Source organism: Neophocaena asiaeorientalis, unplaced genomic scaffold (genome assembly GCF_003031525.2).
Source record: "Neophocaena asiaeorientalis asiaeorientalis breed wild unplaced genomic scaffold, Neophocaena_asiaeorientalis_V1.1 scaffold364, whole genome shotgun sequence".
Taxonomy (NCBI): Eukaryota; Metazoa; Chordata; class Mammalia; order Artiodactyla; family Phocoenidae; genus Neophocaena; species Neophocaena asiaeorientalis.
Window position 1 is genome coordinate 5,108,011 of NW_020172457.1, and position 22,073 is coordinate 5,130,083.

The 22,073-nt window shown below is 37.2% G+C and overlaps 1 protein-coding gene across 1 annotated transcript in view; it reads left to right on the plus strand.

Moving 5' to 3' along the window:
• Positions 1-22,073, plus strand: part of LOC112394970 (coatomer subunit gamma-2) — a gene marked incomplete at its 3' end in the record, with an annotated part of 65,314 nt that overhangs the window by 31,427 nt on the left and 11,814 nt on the right. Inside the window, exons 7-9 of the mRNA XM_024737979.1 lie at positions 1,155-1,247; positions 2,226-2,312; positions 3,396-3,553. Of these exons, the coding sequence (XP_024593747.1) occupies positions 1,155-1,247; positions 2,226-2,312; positions 3,396-3,553 (338 nt within the window). The remainder of the gene's footprint in view (positions 1-1,154; positions 1,248-2,225; positions 2,313-3,395; positions 3,554-22,073) is intronic.

Consider the following 22,073-nt stretch of genomic DNA (forward strand, 5'->3'; position numbering starts at 1 on the left):
AGTCTGTTGTATTGGGAGGGATGAGGTTATAGAGTATGTTAGGCTGTCCCTTTCTTGGAACTCTGAGAAGGAAAGGTTAAAATGAAGGACAGGCTGGGCATTGCCAAGCAAATTGAATAATATTTCAGCTATATTCATGATGGGGTGTATTTTATGTATATGCTTGCAATCTTCTCAAATTTCAAAGGTTGAGCAGGATTAAATGGTAAATCTGGATCCTAGGAGGAGTAATAGAAATGGTTTCGTATTTTTCAATGCTCAGTTACTTTATTGTGGTTGCTTTTGCTTTTAGCATTAAATTGATACCATAAGACTTGACCATTCCAGGGCTAGCTAAGACTCTTCATCTAAGTATCGATCTTGGTGTGTTTATGCATCCTTACTTACCTGCCACCACCTTCCCAGTGCTAAGCTTTCTTGCAGATAAATGAAAAAGAACTTTATTTTCAGAGCATTTCCTACTGAGGACTCTATAGCAGCATACTGCACATTTAATTTCTTCTGAATCTAAAATAATCAGAGATTACAGTTGGTTATAGGACTCTCTGGGAGCCATATAAAATACGTGCCCTACACGTAGAGGTACCTTCAGGACTTTAAAAGCATCCCCATTTAGGAATTTCTTTTATAATATCCCTGATAGGTTCAGCCTCTACTTGTGTATTTCTTCCGAACTGGGATTCTTCATTTTGAGATCGTTTATTTCATTGTGGAACAGTTAATTCCTCTTCCTTACAAATGTTCCTTCTTTTTTTCTTTTTTTTTTTTTTTTTTGTGGTACACGTGCCTCTCACTGTTGTGGCCTCTCCCATTGCGGAGCACAGGCTCAGCGGCCATGGGTCATGGGCCCAGCCACTCCACGGCACGTGGGATCTTCCCGGACCGGGGCACGAACCCGTGTCCCCTGCATCGGCAGATGGACTCTCAACCACTGCGCCACCAGGGAAGCCCCCAAATGTTCCTTCTTAAAGCTGCCACTTGGTTGTCTGGGTTTTGCCCTCTGGGATCTGATTATTATATGATAAGCCTTTTAATGCATTCTAAATATTTGCACAGAGACAAATATGTGACTTGTTTTTGTAAATTATTTTGAAGTGGTAGTTTTGGATGAAAATGTTCTGCTTCAACCGCTTTTTCTTTATGAATGTTCTCAGGGAACAATGTTGCAGGCCATTGAAAGATACATGAAACAGGCCATTGTGGATAAAGTCTCCAGTGTATCCAGTTCAGCATTGGTATCTTCCTTAGTAAGTGAACAAGTAACTGGTTCTCATGCCTGGTACAGTTTCTAGTTGCAAAAACAAAGTATCAGTATGATTCTCTCACAAATGAAATATTTAAAAATATGTATACATTTCTGTTACTTTGTACAATAATGCTTTACCTGAAAGAGGAACATTGAGCAATTAAAATGGGCAGTTATAAAAACATGAAATTTTCATATGTTTGAAAGGTTTTGGTAATCAGAAAGCTATGTTGTATATATAATACAGATAGTGGGTTAGGGTGGGATGGGGATCAGGGAAGAAACTGAGCTAATCTCTTTCTTTAAATCTTCCTTTGTGACCTGCCCTTCTACCTCTTGTCTCTTTGTCCTCTGCTTTTGTTGGTGCCCTGTGTCTGCAGTGTCCTTCAGTCCAAAGTCTACTGTCCCATTACTAAATTTCCTCCCAGGAAGTGCTGTTTGTTTTAGTAATATCTTTTCTTTCTCTTTTTTATCAAAACAAAATTTATTCATGACAGCCTATCACATTGTATTTGATTAAAATTGGTTACTAATGTGTGAATGGATTAGATCATCTGAATCACGAGAGTTGCTGGTTCTGGAATATAATTGGTCAAGTTTTACAGCAGGTACTCTACTTTTTTATGGTACTCTGTTTTTTTCTTCCAGGTGAGTTTCCTGGAAGTAAAACCTATAATGTTAACATTATTTAAGTACCATCCTATTAATTATCCATTCCCTCCCCGTCCTTCCCCTCTCATTACTTCCCTTTATACACCTTTCCCAGCCCACAAACATATGCTCACCTTTGCAAAGGGGTCTTGGAGGAAGTGTTTCAGGTTTATTAGTTGTCTCAGAGACTTGAAATAGACTTATAAAAGCTATAACATTGTTTCTCTTTTCTGGAAATGTCTGTTAGTAATTTTCCAAGAAAACTAACTCATGTTTCTAAACTTTTAGTGACTATGCATGATCTGTTCTCAATTTTTTCTGTATTTAGCACATGATGAAGATAAGCTATGATGTGGTTAAGCGCTGGGTCAATGAAGCCCAAGAAGCTGCTTCAAGTGATAATATTATGGTCCAGGTACTGTCATTGAATCACCTTAGCTTATGTCTCCACATCATCTTTCTTTAGCCCTACATTTTAGGGGCAGTTTATTGATTCCCCAGATGAGTATTAGCTAAAGGCTTATATTAAGCAGCATGATATTTATATTAGTGCATATTCCCAAGTGAGTATCCCACTAATTATGATTACCACTGTAGGCCCTGCTATAGTGTTTAGTAGAAACTGTAGGAATGTTTGAGAAGATTCTTATATTCAGTGGTGGTTTGAGATGCTCATTCCAGAGGTCATAATTCATTTCAGTCCTTTGTTTGAAAAATAATTTGTGAAGATGGATGTTCAATTCCAAGCTTTTCAGGCCTTGATTATACTAGACATTAGAAAAACAGTAAAGAGTAATTATCACTTTGTGAAGCTTTAAAACTGTTCTGTTGGAAAGATCTCCTTTTGATATTCATTACGCTATTCTTAATTAAAAGGAACAAGATTAAATTCTTAACTGGCAATTTTATGTAAAGTACTCCATTTATATTTGAGAGGGTACTTATTTATCCTCTTTTAATGTTTACTTCTCATGTTAGCATATTCACTTATGAGGAAGTAGAGTAGTAATTTTTCCCCTGGGAAACATTCTCACCTTCCTAACTCTGATCATTGTGTTTTTACACAAAGTGCCATGATAATTACATGCCATAAGCCTACTTCAGGAGATTAATCCTTTAACCACTAACATAACCACAGATGATTTAAATCCACTAAGCAAGACCTGTAACACTGGTTAAAGCCTTGGACCTGAGAGCCTTTGTACTAACGATGGATGGGGCAACGCTGAACCTGCTAGAGCCATCTTCAGATTGTATGTCACCCCCTTAATACTTACCTAATCTGTATTAACAACTTCTGAGGGTAAATTAGAAACTCTTATCCTTTCAATCATGCCTGTGTTTGATTCAGTATGAAAAAGATATTCTATTTCTTTACATTAAACTTGGGTATCTTTTTATTAAAAATGTATTTCCGTATGATTCTATATTTATGTAAGTTTTATCCTCTTCCTACTCAGCCTTCTCTCTATATCATATTCTTTTTCTTGTTCTTTAGTACCATGCGTTGGGAGTTTTGTATCACCTTAAAAAGAGTGATCGCCTTGCTGTTTCTAAGATGTTGAATAAATTTACTAAATCTGGTCTCAAATCACAGTTTGCCTACTGCATGTTGATCCGAATTGCCAGTCGCTTACTAAAAGAAAATGAAGAGGGGTAAGTGTTTTCAGCTAATCCTAAGTAATTTTCCATTTGCTGGTTAACATACCTCAGAGTTTATTTCCTTTATGAATATTTTTTGGGCAATGTCGACTTTACAGTTGGATTTGGTGTTTTCCAAATCAAGAAAAAAAATATGGGATTCCAAGAATCACAACTTTTTTTTGTGGCCTCTCCCATTGCGGAGCACAGGCTCCGGACGCACAGGCTCAGCGGCCATGGCTCACGGGCCCAGCCGCTCCGCAGCATGTGGGATCTTCCTGGACCGGGGCACGAACCCGTGTCCCCTGCATCGGCAGGCGGACTCTCAACCACTGTGCCACCAGGGAAGCCCAAGAATCACAAATTTTATTTTTACTTTAATGTATGCTCCAGCATATATACTTAACAGATTATGATTGCTAATAATACAATAAATAACAAACTGATATTGAACAAAAATATTTATCATAGGTTATATAGTAACTAAATGTGAAAGCTGGAAGTGACATTAAGAATCATCTTGTTTATCTTTTTTATTTTTATAAAAGAGAATGTTGAAGTACTGCATTTAATAATTTATTTAAAGCACATGAGGGAAGCTAGTAGAAATACACATTCATAAGGTTCTTATACTGTTCATGAAGTAGTGTTATAGTATCTGATGGTAGACTGATAATATAAGGATGAATACTGTAACCTTTTGAGTAATCACTAAAAAAACTAGGAGATATAAATGTCAACAGAGAAGAAAAAATGGAATATTAAAAAAAATATTCAGGGCTTCCCTGGTGGCACAGTGGTTAAGAATCCACCTGCCAATGCAGGGGACATGGGTGCGAGCCCTGGTCTGGGAAGATCCCACATGCTGCGGAGCAACTAAGCCCGTGCACCACAACTACTGAGCCTGCGCTCTAGATAGAGCCCTTGAGCCACAACTACTGAGCCCATATGCTGCAGCTACCGAAGCCCATGTGCTTAGAGCCTGTGCTCCGCAACAAGAGAAGCCACTGCAATGAGAAGCCCACGCACCGCAATGAAGAGTAGCCCCCGCTCGCTGCACCTAGAGAAAGCTCGTGTGCGGCAACAAAGACCCAACACAGCCAAAAAAAAAAAAAAAAATTTCAGCTGAGCTTCCTGCTTTCAGTAATGGTAGAGTAGCTTGGCTATATTAGCCCTCCTGCAAATACTGATTATATCATTAGTCCAAAACTGTGCATCCGTGAAACAAAAGAAGCCACACTATTTGAAAGTACTGGTGAGTGGTGAAAAGCAGGCAAAAACTGGAGGGAAATTACTGCGTGGAAGACAGAAACTATACTGGGTGAGATTTGTGTATATCTGGCTGGTCTCTGAGGGCACTCCACAATTTTGGGGTGTGGGATCATAGAAAGCCATAGTATTTATGGACAGTGGGGACAGAACACAGTTTGAAATTAGAAGAATGATGAAAATTTAGGGTGGAAATCCTGGGAAAGAGGGAGCCACAGGTACAGTGAGCCTCAGAATCAATTTTAAACTCTGCAAAAATCTTTGGCTGACTACTCTAGTGTGCTTATACAGGGGAAGACTCTAGTAAACCTGTCCAAAAGCAGTAGCTGTCAGCTGAAAGAACTGAATGGAGAGTTCACTTGCAACTCACCATGGAGAAGATAACGTTTGGAATTCGATCCCAGCTCAGTTAACTGCCTGCTACAGGAACATCTTAGATTCTAGAGTCTTTGCATTATATCGTTCACAATGTCTATATACAGTAATAACTAAAAAAATAAAAATAAAATAAAATTGCTAGAAGTGCAAAGAATTTGGGAAATGTAACCAGTAGTCACATTTTACTATAAGCAGCAAGAGGAAACCAGGTCATACCTTCACCACTTTCCTTGGAAATTCCCTCAAGTAAATATCCCTCAAGTAAATATCCAAAAATTACAAATTCTGCTTTCCACATAACTGTAGGACACAGTTTCACTGAGCTCTGTGCCAGTACATAACAAGGATCCACCTTACTCCATTTTACAATAACAAGTTTCTGACTTCCTTCTGATCCTCCAAGACCAGCTTTCTACAAGCAGTCTGAGCCCTCACTGCCTCTCCTTCAAGATCAAATTTATAATAACAGTCCATCAAGGCATTTTAGATTTTCTTCATTATGCTCACTAGAATTCTTCCAGCCTCTGCCTATTGTCTGGTTCCAAAAGCAGTTCCACAATTTTAGGTATTATAGTAGCACCTCACTTCCAGGTACCAAAATCTGTATTAGTGTTCTATTGCTGCCATAACAAATTACCACAAATGTAATCACAACATCCATGATCTCACAGTTCTTTAGGTTAGACATTGGTCTCATGGGGTAAAGTTAAGATGTTGGCAGTGTGCTTTTGCTTACTGGAGGCTTTGGGAAAAAATCCACTTGCAATCTCGTTAAGGTTGTTGGCCAAATTCATTTCTTTGTGGTTATAGATTGTAAGTCCCTGTTTCCTTGCTGGCTGTCAGCCAGGGGTTGGTCTGTGCCATTTAAGGTAACATATTCACAGGTTCCATGGAGGAAAGCATGGACATCTTTGGGAAGCCATTTTGCCTGCTACAAGTACAATAACTGAAATGGATTATTTGCTGGATGAGCCTAACACCAAACTAGAGATGGCTGAGGAGAGTGAAAGTGTTAGTGAATTTGAAGATAGTGCTATAGAAAGTAACTAATTTGAAGAACAGAGAGAACAGATTAAGGAAAAATAAACAGAGCTTCAGAGAACTGTGGCATAATATCACTTGATATATGATTGGAATCCAGAGGGAGATGTGAGAGAATGGAGCAAAAACGGTATATGAAGAAATAATGAACAAGTATTTCCCAGTATGCATTTATTCTAGAACTGTAAGGTTGACCTAACAGTCAAAAATCAACATAATATTTCTCATCTAAAGAATAAAGGAGGGCTTCCCTGGTGGCGCAGTGGTTGAGAGTCCGCCTGCCGATGCAGGGGACACAGGTTCGTGCCCCGGTCCGGGAAGATTCCGCATGCCGCGGAGCGGCTGGGCTTGCACGTCCGGAGCCTGTGCTCCGCAACGGGAGAGGCCACAACAGTGAGAGGCCCGCGTACCGCAAAAAAAAAAAAAAAAAAAAAAAGAATAAAGGAGATAAATCTTAACATCTTGATGCTAAAAAGCAATTGATAAAATTCAGTGGCAATTTGTAATTAAAAATATCTTTCCAAAGCAAATAATAGAAGGGAACATAATTATTCTGGTAAGAGTACCAAAAAATCTACAATAAACTTTATACTTATTGATGAACAATTAAAGGCTTTCCCTTTAAGATTGTGAATGAGACAAGGATGCTTGCTAATCCTGTTTTTTAAGTAACATTTTACTGGAAGGCCCTACTTGGTGCAATAAGTTAAGAAAAAAATAAAATACCTAAAGATTTGAAAGATGACATGAAAGTGTCTTTGCAGACAACATGACTGTGTATATAGAAAGTGCAAAATAATCTATATATTACCTATTAGAATTGATACATGCATTTACCAAAGTTACTGGATAGGCTAATATCCAGAATCAATTTTATTTCTACATACCAGCAACTGATCAATAAGATACAATTTTGAAAAGATGGTACCATTTTAATTAAAATCAAATCATTAGGAATAAATCTACCGAAAATTGTATACATCTCTACACAGAAAATTATCAAATGTTATTTAAAGTAAGACTTGAATAAATGGAGGGATATATCATGTTTTTAGATTAGAATATTCAATACTGTAAAGATAGCACATCATCTTATTTTGATTCATGAATTCATTGAACCCTCAATCAGAATTTCAATTGACTTCTTTTAAATACCAAACAGAAATGCATACGTTTGTGTGTCAAAAGACATACCAAGGATACCTTTAGTACTGTTTTTCATAATAGCCCTGAAATGGAAGCAGGCCAAAGGTCCATCACTGGTAGAATCAAAAAATAAATTGTGGTATATTCAGATAGTAAACAGTATGCAACAGTGGAAATGAACATATTACATTGTCAAATGTAACCACATGGATAAATCTCAAAGAAGTCACATACAAATACATTCTGTATAGTTTTGTATAAATTAATTTCAGACTTAACTGGCACAACTAATCTGTAGTATTTTTTTTTTGTTTTTGTTTTTGCGGTACGCGGGCCTCTCACTATTGTGGCCTCTCCCGTTGCGGAGCACAGGCTCCGGACGCGCAGGCTCAGCGGGCATGGCTCAAGGGGCCAGCCAATCCGCGGCATGTGGGATCTTCCCAGACCGGGGCACGAACCCGTGTCCCCTGCATCGACAGGCGGACTCTCAACCGCTGCGCCACCAGGGAAGCCTACCATGATGAATATTGATGTTAGATGGAAGTAAAAGCATGTGAAGGTTTTGTGGTTGGTTTTTGTTTGGGAGGAAGATATTGTTAGTGATATTAAACTTTGTCAGAAATATATATGGGTTAGTAACTAAGAATATAAATGGAATATAAAGCTTTAATAATGTTGAAATAAAAATGGAACAAAGAAAAGTTGATTGAAGGTTGGTAAGGAAAAAATAATAAAGGCAAAGTATATAAATAGAAAAAAGAAAATAAATTGGATAGAATTAAGTGTAAATGTGTTATCTCTTGCTGTGTGACAGATTAGCCCAAAACATAGCCGCTTATAGCAGACATTTATTATCTCACAGTTTCTGTGAGATAGGAATTTGGAAGTAGCTTAGCCGTCTGGTTTTGGTTCAGGGTTCTTCATGAAGTTGCAGTCAAGTTGTCAGAGCTGTAGTCATCTGAATCTGGAAGATTCCAATTTCATTCATGCAGTAGTTGATAGGCCTCAGTTTCTTCCTGGCTATTGACCAGGTGCTTCGTTTCTCACTTTGAGAGCCTTTCTCTAGGCTGCCTGGACGTCCTCACAGCCTGGCATCTGGCTTCTCCAGAGTGAACTGAGGGAGAGAGCCTAAGGTGGAAGCTGCAGTGTTTTATAACCTAATCTTGAAAGTGACATGCCATCACCTCTGATGCTTTCTCTTGGTCACACAGACCAACCCTCGTATAATGTGGGAGGGGACTACACAAGGATGTAGACATTCAAAAGTGGAGATTTGGGAGGACCATCTTGGAGGCTGGCTAGCAAACAAGATATTTCAATTATAATAATAAATGTAAATGGGTTTACTTACATTATTAAAGGATTACTTATTAAAAGAGTCTCAGATTGGTTAAACAAAATAACAGACCTACTATATAGCCTTTTACATAAGACACTTCCAAACAGAATGACGAGGAAACATTTCAAGTAAATATGTCAAGAATATATGCTAGATATATACTAACACAAAGAAATAGTTTAGCATTATTAATCTAAGCCCCAATAGGAATCAAGGTTTAAAGCATTAAAAATGACAGTGGGATTTTGTATTTTGACAAAAGTAATGGTCTTAAAAATGGTATAACAGGAGCGATCTTACATATACTTAACAGCGTTGTTTCAAAATATGTAAAGCGAAATGTTAAATACAAGAAATTAAGGTCTTGGGAGACTTTATTTATTTTTGGATTTTGAATTTTATTTTTTTATACAGCAGGTTCTTATTAGTTATCTGTTTTATACATATTAGTGTATATATGTCAATCCCAATCTCAAGGTCTTGGGAGACTTTAAACACTTCTCTTAGATGGCCAATCAAGCATAAAAACTTCAGACTGTAGTTGACCTGTATATCACTGATAACAAAATTGACCTTGGATTTATAACCCTGTGTCCAAGAGAGAATACATAATATTAATTCTTTAAAATTTTTAAATTGAGAAACATAATGTACATATAGAAAAATGCATAAAAGTTGTAGTTGTATACATTATGTCCACTTTCTGTGAGACACTCTTATATACATTAGGTGGTAGTACATTTCTGGTATTTCAGAAATGTTTTATGTATCCTTCTTGGTCATAACTACCCCCAGTAGAAACCACTTTCTGACTTTTATGGTAGTTATTTCTTTGCTTTTATTTAGAATTTTACCCCCCTGTGCATGTATCCCTAAACAGTAAAGTTTAGTTTTCCCTTGTTTTGAACATTCTGTCTGTAGAATCATGCAGTATTTTGGGTCTTGTTTTTTTTTTTTTTTTCCACTCAGTATTCTGGTGTAAGATTCACCCTTGCTTTTGGTGTAGCTCTAGTTCATTTTAATTATATTTTATATTTCCTTGATTGAATACTTCCTAGTTTATTTATATTCATTCCTCTATTAATGGGCGTTTGGATTATTTTCTGTTTGGAGGACTTATTAATAATGAAATGGCTATAAACAGTATCCCTGTACCTCATACCACACTGCCTCATTACCATAGCTTTATGACTTTGTATGTAAGCATGCATTTCTATAGGGTACATATCTAGGAATAGAATTGCTAGATCATTGGGTATACATCTCTTTACTAGCTAACGTTAGACTTTTTTTCAAAGTGATTGTACCAATTTACACTCCAGCCAGCAGTGTGGGATTTCCTGAGGCTTGATATTGTCAAACTTTAAAAATTTTACTAATCTAAGGGGTATATTATATATTTTTTATTGAGCTATAACTTGCATATCATAAAATTCACCTTTGTAAAGTGTATAATTCAGTGGTCCTTAGTATATTCACAAAGTTGTATAACCACTACTACTAACTCCAGAACATTTTTACCACCCTAAAAAGAAAACCCCAACCCATTAACAGTCCTACTCCCTATTCTACCCTCCCCTCAACCCCTGGAAAACATTAATCTGCTTCCTGTCTCTATGGACTTGCCTGTTCTGGACAGTTCATATAAGTGGAATCATACAATATGTGGTCTTTAGTTTTTGGTTTCACTTACAATAATCTTTTCAGGGTTCATCTATATTGAAGAAGTATCAGTACCTCATTCTTTTTATGGGTGAATAATATTCCACTGGGTGGCTATACCATATTTTATTTATTCATTCGTCTGTTGATGGACATTTGGATTGTTCCCACTCTTTGGCTATTATGAATAATGCTGCTATTGGCAGTCATGCATAATTTTTTACGTGGACATGTTTTCAATTCTCTTGGATATTTACCTGTGAGTAGAATCCCCAGGTCATAATGTAACTATGTTTAACTTTTCGAGGAGTGCCAAACTGTTTGACAAAGTGGTTGTAACCATTTTACATTCTTGCCAGCAGTGTGTGAAGTTCTGATTTCTCCACATCCTCACCAACACTCACTATTGTCTGTCTTTTCTTACTATACACACCATAGTAGGTATGAAGAGGTATATCAATGTGGGATTTCCCCCCCCCCCACTGGAAAAGTTTTATTGAAAAAAAAATTATACAGATAAGTTCTTGGTCTGACAGCAAGAAAAGTTTTAGTTCCCTAACAAGTTTCAGCATCTTTTCATATGCTTATTGGGCATTTGTATATCTTTTTAAAATCCTTTGCTCGTTTAAAAAAAAATGGGGTTATTTGTCTTTTATTGTTGTTTGAAATAGTTGTTAAATATATTTTGGATACTAGACCTTTACTAGGTATATAATTTTCAAGTATTTCCTCCCATTCTGTGGCCTTCCTTTTCACTTTCTTGATAATGTCCTTTGAAGTACAGAAGTTTTAAATTTTAATGAAGTCTAATTTGTCTTTCTTTCTTTGGTTGCTTGTGCCTTGTTATTATACCTAGGAAACCATTATCTAACCCAAGGTCACAAAGATTTACACCTGTGCTTCCTTCTTCTAAGAGTTTTATTTTTTACATTTTGGTCTTTGATCCATTTTGAGATATTTTTGTATATGGTGTGAAGCAGGGGTCCATTTTCATTCTTTTGCATGTGGATATGCAGTTGCAATATGAGTTTGCAGTTGTCTCAGCACCATTTGTTGAGAGACTGGTCCTTTTCCCTTGAATTGTCTTGGCATCATTGTCAAATCATTGTGGTTTTAATTTGTAATTTTCTAATTACTAATGAGTTTGAGAACCTTTTTCTATATTTATGAGCCATTTGGATATTCTTTTTATTTAAATATCTATTGGAGTTTTGCCCTTTTTTTTTTTTGTTTGGGTTATCTGTTTTATCCTTATTGATTTCTAGTTCTTCTGTATTCTAGATGTGAGTCCTTTGTTGGTTGTATAAGTTGCAAATAGCTTTTCCCACTCAAGTTTGTCTGTTCCCTTTCTTGATATCTTAATGAACAGAACATTCTTAAAGGTCATGTCATTCTTTTACTTTCAGAATAATATTTTTGGTGTCTTGATCAAGAAATGTTTTCTACCCCAAGTTCTCAAATGTATCTTCTGATTTTCTACAAGCGTTATAGTTTTAACTTCCATGTTTTAGGTCTATAATCTACCTGGAATTGTTTTTTGGATATGGTATAAGGTAGCAGTCTTTTTTTCCCATATGGATATGCAGTAGTCCCAGCACCATTTGTTGAAATACCTGTCTATACCCATTGCTATGCAATATCAGCTTTGCCATGAAACAGGCATCCTTATATGCATTGGTCTGTTTCTGGGCTCCTGTTCTCCACTACTCTATATTTCTCTCCCTGTACCAGCAAAACATTGCCTTATCATCACAGCTTTATAATAGTGTAGATATATGGTAGAACAAATCCTCCTCTCTTATTCATTTGCAGTAGTGTTTCTCAGTTCTTGTTTTGTATCCTTATTTCTCTTCTCTCTGTGTGTGTATATGATTTTATCAGGGATTGTTTAGCTTTCCCCTCAGTTGAGTTTGCCTCTTCCTGGGACACTCCCACCAAGAACATTAATAAAAACCAAGAAGTTCTAACCTGGGCAATCTTATCCCCCAGATTTTTCATTCATTGGGACTTTAGGGATATTTTTCCACAGGCAGCTAGTGAGACCAACCATCCCAATGACTGGCCATGCTGCCAAAATGAGTCTCTTTTGGTCATGCTGCCAGATGACCTCTCATTCTTTGATCCACTTCCAGAAAGCTACAGTAGAAACCTGGCTTGATGCCCACCTTGCTGTAACAATTTTTATGCAAATAAGTACAAATATCCAAGCAAAACTCATACCTAACCTACTGGAGTAACATTCATTGGGCGAAACGCATAGACTGGTGCAGTACTAGTTGCACTGGGCTCCACATTGCCTTTTCATCCTAGGACAGTGTACAGAGGTCTATCAGGACCATTTTTCTCACCCCGAGAAAGGGATTATGACCCTTGGGTTTTGAGATTTTTAAACTACTGTGTATAAATATGCCAACAAATTGGGTAACCTAGAACCTATTTTGACGGCTTAACATAAATTTTGAGGGAAGCAGCCCTTCCCTGGCATAATCAAGGGCTGGGATCCAAACCTTGCCAGATGTATGACATGGCATGCTAGTAGTAGAAATCTCCATGTCCACCTTTACTGTTGGGGAAGCACCAGCCCCTCCTTTGGCATGATAGGAAGGAGCTTGAGTACAAGCTTTGTGGGTGACCAGAATCGATTACACATTTAGCTGAGTCCAGTTGTTATGGAAGTTCATAGGAATCCAGCTTCTTTTCTGAGTGGCCGGAAGATCAGTTTTGGACAAAATGACCATACTCCGCACTTGTTTAACTCATTTATTAATTTCCAGAATTTCTCTGGCAATTATTTTTGATTTTGTATGTCCAGTATTATAGTTGGCCTTTTAAAAAATTACAGTTTTTGCTATGAACTTCCCTCTTAGTACTGCTTTTACTGCATCCCATAAGTTTTGGTATGCTGTGTTTTTGTTTGTATGAAGGTATTTTCTAATTTCTCTTTTGATTTCTTCTTTGACCCATTGGTTGTTCAAGAGTGTGTTGTTTAATTTTCGTATGTTTGTGAATTTTCCAGTTTCCTTTTGTTAATTCTAATTTCATCCCGTTGTGGTTGAAAAAGATACTTGGTATGATTTTAATCTTCTTGAATTTGTTAAGACTTGTTACCTAATGTGATCTATTCTGGAGAACATTCCCTGTGCACTTGAGAAGAATGTGTATTTTGCTGCTGTTGGGCAAAATGTTCTGTATATGTCTGTTAGGTCAATGTAGTTCCAGCCCACTGCTTCCTTATTGATTTTCTGTCTGGATGTTTTATCCATTATTGAAAGTGGGGTATTGAAGTCTTCTACTATTATTGAATTGCTCTCTTTTCCCTTCAGATCTGTCAATGTTTGCTATATTTAGTTTTTTGAAAATTGTTTTGACTATTCTGGGTCCTTTATATTTCCATATAATTTTAGGATCAGCTTTGAATTTCTACAACAAAAAGCCTGCTGGCATTTTGATAGGGCTCGCATTGAATAGAATAGATCTATTTTGGATAAGTCAAGTTGGGAGAATTTCCATCTTGACAATATCTAGTCTTCCAGTCCATGAACAGAAATTGTTTCTCCATTTATTTAGATTTCTCAGCAGGGTTTTGTAGTTTTCAGTGTAAAAGTCTTGCATTGCTTTTATTAAATTTATTTCTAAGTATTTTACTCTTTCTGATGCTGCTGTGAATGGAAATGTTCTGTTAATTTTGTTTTGGATTAATTGTTGCCAATATATAGAAATCAGCAGTTGATTGTTGATTTTTGATTTTCACGTGTTGATCTTGTATCCTGTAACCTTGATATGGTCATTTATTTGTTCCATTTGTGTGTGTGTGTGTGTGTGTGTGTGTGTGTGTGTGTGTGTTATATTCCTTGGGATTTTCATGTACAGGCTCATGTCATCTGAGAACAAATACAGTTTTACTTCTTCCTTTCCAAACTAGATGTCTTTAATTTCTTTTTTTCCTAATTGTACCATCTTGAACCTTCAGTACAATGTTGAATAGAAGTGGTGAAAGCAGGTATCCTTGCCTTGTCCCTGATCTTAAGGGGAAAGCATTAAGCATGACGTTAACCATGGATTTTATGAAGATGCCCTTTATCAGGTTGAGGGGATTCCCTTCATTCTCTAGCCTTTTTGAGAGTATTTATCATAAATGGGTGTTAGATTTTGTTGACTGCTTTTTCTGTACCTGTTAAGATGATCATGTGGTTTCTGTCCTTTTTATTATTAATTTGGTATGTAACACAAAGTGATTTTCTTTTTCCTTTTTTAAAATTGAGGTAGAGTTGATTTACAATATTATATGTTTCAGGTGTACAACATAGTGATTCACAATTTTTAAAGGTTATACTCCATTTCTAGTCATTATCAAATCTTGTGTGTATTACCTGTGCTGTACAATATATCCTTGTAGCTTATTTATTTTATGAATAATAGTTTGTGTCTCTTACTCTCCTACCCCTATATTGCCGCTCCCCCTTCCCTCTCCCTACTGGTAACCACTAGTTTCTTCTCTATATGTGTGAGTCTTTTTCTTTTTTGTTATATTCACTAGTTTGTTTTATTTTTTAGATTCCACATATAAATGATATCATACAGTATTTGTCTTTCTCTGACTTATTTCACTTAGCATAATATCCTCCAAGTTCATCCATGTTGTTACAAACAGTAAAATTTCATTTATTTTTATGGCTGAGTGGTATTCCCCTGTGTATATATACGACATATTCTTTATCCATTCATCTGTTCATGGACACTTAGGTTGCTTCTATATTTTGGCTGTTGTAAATAATGCTGCTGTGAACACTGGGGTGCATATATCTTTTTGAATTAACATTTTCCTTTTCTTTGAATATATCCCCAGGAGTGGAATTGCTGGATCATATGGTAGCTCTGTTTTTAGTTTTCTGAGGAGTCTCCATATTGTTTTCCATAGTGGCTGCACCAATTTATATTCCCACCAACAGTGTAGGAGGGTTCCCTTTTCTCCACACCATTCTCCACAGCATTTGTTATTTGTGGACTGTTTAAGGATGTCTGTTCTGGCAAGTATGAGGTGATATCTCATTGTGGTTTTGATTTGCATTTCTCTAATAACTAGTGATGTTGAGCATCTTTACATGTGCCTGTTGGCTATCTGTATGCCTTCTTTGGAATAATGACTATTCTGTACTTCTGCCCATTTTTAAATCAGGTTGTTTGTTTTTTTGTTTGTTGTGTTTTTGTTTTTCTTAACATCTTTGTTGGAGTATAATTGCTTTACAATCGTATGTTAGTTTCTACTGTATAACAAAGTGAATCAGCTATACATATACATGTATCCCCATATCTCCTCCCTCTTGTGTCTCCCTCCCACCCTCCCTATCCCACCCCTCTAGGTGGACACAAAGCATGGAGCTGATCTCCCTGTGCTATGTGGCTGCTTCCCACTAGCTATGCCACTATCTCACTTCTTCCCAGCTTACCCTTCCCACTCCCCATGTCCTCAAGTTCATTCTCTACATCTGCATCTTTATTCCTGTCCTGCCCCTAGGTTCTTCAGAACCATTTTTTTTTTTTTTTTAGAATTCACATATATGTGTTAGCATACGGTATTTGTTTTTCTCTTTCTGACTTACTTCACTCTGTATGACAGACTCTAGGTCCATCCACCTCACTACAAATAACTCAATTTCGTTTCTTTTTATGGCTGAGTAATATTCCATTGTATATATGTGCCACATCTTCTTTATCCATTCATCTGTCGACGGACACTCAGGTTGCTTCCATGTTCTGGGTATTGTAAATAGAGCTGCAATGAACATTGTGGTACATGACTCTTCTTGAATTATGGTTTTCTCAGGGTATATGCCCAGTAGTGGGATTGCTCAGTCATATGGTAGTTCTATTTTTAGTTTTTTAAGGAACCTCCATACTGTTCTCCATAGTGGCTGTATCAATTTACGTTCCCCTCAACAGTGCAAGAGGGTTCCCTTTTCTCCACACCCTCTCCAGCATTTATTGTTTGTAGATTTTCTGATGATGGTCATTCTGATTGGTGTGAGGTGATAGCTCATTGTGATTTTGATTTGCATTTCTCTAATGAGTAGTGATGTTGCGCATCCTTTCATGTGTTTGTTGTCAATCTGTATATCTTCTTTGGAGAAATGTCTATTTAGGTCTTCTGCCCATTTATGGATTGGGTTGTTTTTTGATATTGAGCTGCATGAGCTGCTTGTATATTTTGGAGATTAATGCTTTGTCAGTTGCTTCGTTTGCAAATATTTTCTCCCATTCTGAGGGTTGTCTTGTTTATGTTTTCCTTTGCTGTGCAAAAGCTTTTAAGTTTCATTAGGTCCCATTTGTTTATTTTTGTTTTTATTTATCTTTCTCTAGGAGGTGGGTCAAACAGGATCTTGCTGTGATTTATGTCATAGAGTGTTCTGCCTGTGTTTTCCTCTAAGAGATTTATAGTGTCTGGCCTTATATTTAGGTCTTTAATCCATTTTGAGGTTTTTTTGTGTGTGTATGGTGTTAGGGAGTGTTCTAATTTCATTCTTTTACATTTAGCTGTCCAGTTTTCCTAGCACCACTTATTGAAGAGGTTGCCTTTTTTCCATTGTATATTCTTGCCTCCTTTATCAAAGATGAGGTGACCATATGTGCGTGATTTATCTTTTGGCTTTCTCCCCTGTTCCATTGATCTATATTTCTGTGTTTGTGCCAGTACCATACTGTCTTGATTACTGTAGCTTTGTAGTATAGTCTGAAGTCCGGGAGCCTGATTCCTCCAGCTCCGTTTTTCTTTCTCACGGTTGCTTCGGGTATTCGGGGTCTTTTGTGTTTCTATACAGATTGTGAAATTTTTGTTCTAGTTCTGTGAAAAATGCCATTGGTAGTTTGCTAGGGATTGCATTGAATCTGTAGATTGCTTTGGGTAGTATAGTCATTTTCACAATGTTGACTCTTCCAATCCAAGAATATGGTATACCTCTCCATATGTTTGTATCATCTGTAATTTCTTTCATCAGTGTCTTACAGTTTTCTGCATACAGGTCTTTTGTCTCCAGGTAGATTTATTCCTAGGTATTTTATCCTTCTTGTTGCAATGGTAAATGGGAGTGTTTCCTTAATTTCTCTTTCATATTTTTCATCATTAGTGTATAGGAATGCAAGAGATTTCTGTGCATTCATTTTGTATCCTACTACTTTACCAAATTCATTGATTAGCTCTAGTAGTTTTCTGGTGGCATCCTTAGGATTCTCTATGTATGGTATCATGTCATCTTCAAACAGTGACAGTTTTACTTCTTTTCCAATTTGTATTCCTTTTATTTCTTTTTCTTCTCTGATTGCTGTGGCTAAAACTTCCAAAACTATGTTGAATAAGAGTGGTGAGAGTGGGCAACCTTGTCTTTTTCCTGATCTTAGTGGAACTGGTTTCAGTTTTTCACCATATGGCCTTTATTATTTTGAGGTAAGTTCCCTCTATGCCCACTTTCTGGAGGGTTTTTATCATAAACCGGTGTTGAATTTTGTCAAAAGCTTTTTCTGCATCTGTTGAGATGATCATGTGGTTTTTCTCCTTTAATTTGTTAATATGGTGTATCACATTGATTGATTCACGTATATTGAAGAATCCTTGCATTCCTGGCGTAAACCCCACTTGATCATGGGGCATGAGCCTTTTAATGTGCTGTTGGATTCTGTTTGCTAGTATTTTGTTGAGGATTTTTGCATCTATGTTCGTCAGTGATACTGGCCTGTAGTTTTCTTTTTTGTGACATCTTTGTCTGGTTTTGGTATCAAAGTGAAGGTGGCCTTGTAGAATGAGTTGGGGAGTGTTCCTCCTTCTGCTATATTTTGGAAGAGTTTGAGAAGGATAGATGTTAGCTCTTCTCTAAATGTTTGATAGAATTCACCTGTGAAGCCATCTGGTCCTGGGCTTTTGTTTGTTGGAAGAGATTTTTAATCACAGTTTCAATTTCAGTGCTTGTGACTGGTCTGTTCACATTTGCTGTTTCTTCCTGGTTCAGTCTCAGAAGGTTGTGATTTTCTAAGAATTTGTCCATTTCTTCTAGGTTGTCCATTTTATTGGCATATAGTTGCTTGTAGTAATCTCTCGTGATCCTTTGTATTTCCGCAGTGTCAGTTGTTACTTCTCCTTTTTCATTTCTAATTCTGTTGATTTGAGTCTTCTCCCTTTTTTTCTTTGTGAGTCTGGCTAATGGTTTATCAATTTTGTTTAACTTCTCAAAGAACCAGCTTTTAGTTTTATCGATCTTTGCTATCGTTTCCTTCATTTCTTTTCCATTTATTTCTGATCTGATCTTTATGATTTCTTTCCTTCTGCTAACTTTGGGTTTTTTTTGTTCTCCTTTCTCTAATTGCTTTAGGTGTAAGGTTAGGTTCTTTATTTGAGGTGTTTCTTGTTTCTTGAGGTAGGATTGTATTGTTATAAACTTCCCTCTTAGAACTGCTTTTTCTGCATCCCATAGGTTTTGGGTCATCGTGTTTTCATTGTCATTTGTTTCTAGGTATTTTTTGATTTCCTCTTTGATTTATTCAGTTATCTCTTGGTTCTTTAGTAGTGTATTGTTTAGCCTTCATGTGTTTGTATTTTTTCACACATTTTTTTTCCCTGTAATTGATATCTAGTCTCATAGTGTTGTGGTTGGAAAAGATACTTGATACGGTTTCAGTTTTCCTAAATTTACCAAGGCTTGATTTGTGACCCAAGATATGATCTATCCTGGAGAATGTTCCATGAGCACTTGAGAAGAACATGTATTCTGTTGTTTTGGGATGGAATGTCCTATAAATATCAATTAAGTCTATCTTGTTTAATGTATCATTTTTTTTATTGTTGTTTTTTGTTTGTTTGTTTGTGGTACATGGGCCTCTCACTGTTGTGGCCTCTCCCGCTGTGCTCCTGGTGCGCAGGCACAGCGGCCATGGCTCACGGGCCCAGCCACTCCACGGCACGCGGGATCCCCCCGGACCGGGGCACGAACCCGCGTCCCCTGCATCGGCAGGCGGACTCCCAACTACTGCACCACCAGGGAGGCCCTAATGTATCACTTAAAGCTTGTATTTCCTTATTTATTTTCATTTTGGATGATCTATCCCTTGGTGAATGTGGGGTGTTGAAGTCCCCTATTATTATTGTGTTACTGATTGATTTCCCCTTTTATGGCCGTTAGCATTTGCCTTATATATTGTGGTGCTCTTATGTTGGGTGCATAAATATTTACAACTGTTATATCTCCTTCTTGGATTGACCCCTTGATCATTATGTAGTGTCCTTCTTTGTCTCTTATAATACTCTTTATTTTAAAGTCTATTTTGTCTGATACAAGAATTGCTACTCCAGCTTTCTTTTGATTTCCATTTGCATGGAATTTCTTTTTCCATTCCCACACTTTCATTCTGTATGTGTCCTTAGGTCTGAAGTGGGTTTCTTGTAGACAGCAAATATACGGGTCTTGCTTTTGGATCCACTCAGCCAGTCTATGTCTTTTGGTTGGAGCATTTAATCCATTTAACTTTAAGGTAATTATCGATATGTATGTTGCTATTACCATTTTCTTAATTGTTTGGGGTTTGTTATTGTAGGTCTTTTCCTTGTTTTGTGTTTCCTGCCTAGAGAAGTTCCTTTAGCATTTGTTGTAAAGCTGGTTTGGTGGTGCTGAATTATCTTAGCTTTTGCTTGGCTGTAAAGGTTTTAATTTCTCCATCGAATCTGAATGAGATCCTTGCTGGATAGCGTAATCTTGGTTGTAGGTTTTTCCTTTTCATCACTTTAAGTATGTCCTACCACACCCTTCTGGCTTGCAGAGTTTCTGCTGAGAAATCAGCTGTTAACCTTATGGGGATTCCCTTGTTTGTTATTTGTTGATTTTCTCTTTTAATATTTTTTCTTTGTATTTAATTTTTGATAGTTTGATTAATATGTGTCTTGGCGTGTTTCTCCTTGGATTTATTCTGTATGGGACTCTTTGTGCTTGGACTTGATTGACTATTTCCTTTCCCATATTAGGGAAGTTTTCAACCATAATCTCTTCAAATATCTTCCCACTCTGTTTCTTTTTCTCTTCTTCTTCTGGGACCTCTATAATTTGAATGTTGGTGCATTTAATGTTGTCCCAGAGGTCTCTGAGACTGTCCCCAATTCTTTTCGTTCTTGTTTCTTTATTTCTGCTCTGTGGTAGTAATTACCACTATTTTATATTCCAGGTCACTTATCCATTCTTCTGCCTCTGTTATTCTTCTATTGATTCCTTCTAGAGAATCTTAAATTTCATTTATTGTGTTGTTCATCATTGTTTGTTTGCTCTTTAGTTCTTCCAGGTCCTTGTTAAACTTTTCTTGTATTTTCTCCATTCTATTTCCAAGATTTTGGATCATTTTACTATCATTACTCTGAATTATTTTTCAGGTAGACTGCCTATTTCCTCTTCATTTGTTTGGTCTGGTGGGTTTTTACCTTACTCCTTCATATGCTGTGTGTTTCTCTGTCTTCTCATTTTGCTTAACTTACTGCGCTTGGAATCTCCTTTTTCCCAGGCTGCAGATTCGTTGTTCCCGTTGTTTTCGGTGTCTGCCCTCAGTGTGTAAGGCTGGTACAGTGGGTTGTGTAGGCTTCCTGGTGGAGGGGACTGGTGCCTGTGTTCTGGTGGATGAGGCTGGGTCTTGTCTTTCTGGTGGGCAGTATCACGTCTGGTGGTGTGTTTTGGGGTGTCTGTGAACTTATTATGATTTTAGGCAGCCTCTCTGCTAATGGGTGGGGTTGTGTTCCTGTCTTGCTAGTTGTTTGGTATGGGGTGTCCAGACCTGTAGCTTGCTGGTCGTTGAGTGGAGCTGGGTCTTAGCGTTGAGATGGAGATCTCTGGGAGAGCTTTTGCTGTTTGATATTACATGGGGCCGGGAGGTCTCTGGTGGTCCAATGTCCTGAACTTGGCTCTCCCACGTAAGAGGCTCAGGCCTGACACCCGGCCAGAGCACCAAGACCCTGTCAGCCACACAGCTCAGAAGAAAAGGGAGAAAGAAAAAGAAAGAAAGAAAAAATAAAATAAAGTTATTAAAATAAAAAATTATTAAAAATAAAAATAATTTAAAAAAAGGAGAGCAACCAAACCAATAAACAAATCCACCAATGATAACAAGCAGTAAAAACTATGCTAAAAAAAAAAGTGGACAGACAGAACCCTAGGACAAATGGTAAAAGCAAAGGTATACAGACAAAATCACACAAAGAAGCATACACACATACACACTCACAAAGAGAGAAAAAGGAAAAAATATATAATATATATAAAAGGAAGAGAGCAACCAAGTCAGTAAACAAATCTACCAATGATAAGCTCTAAATACTAAACTAAGATAAACATAAAATCAGAAACAAATTAGATGCTGAAAGCAAACCCCATTCTACAGTTGCTCCCAAAGTCTACCACCTCAATTTTGGGATAATTCGTTGTAGGTTTTTACCTTACTCCTTCATATGCTGTGTGTTTCTCTGTCTTCTCATTTTGCTTAACTTACTGCGCTTGGAATCTCCTTTTTCCCAGGCTGCAGATTCGTTGTTCCCGTTGTTTTCGGTGTCTGCCCTCAGTGTGTAAGGCTGGTACAGTGGGTTGTGTAGGCTTCCTGGTGGAGGGGACTGGTGCCTGTGTTCTGGTGGATGAGGCTGGGTCTTGTCTTTCTGGTGGGCAGTATCACGTCTGGTGGTGTGTTTTG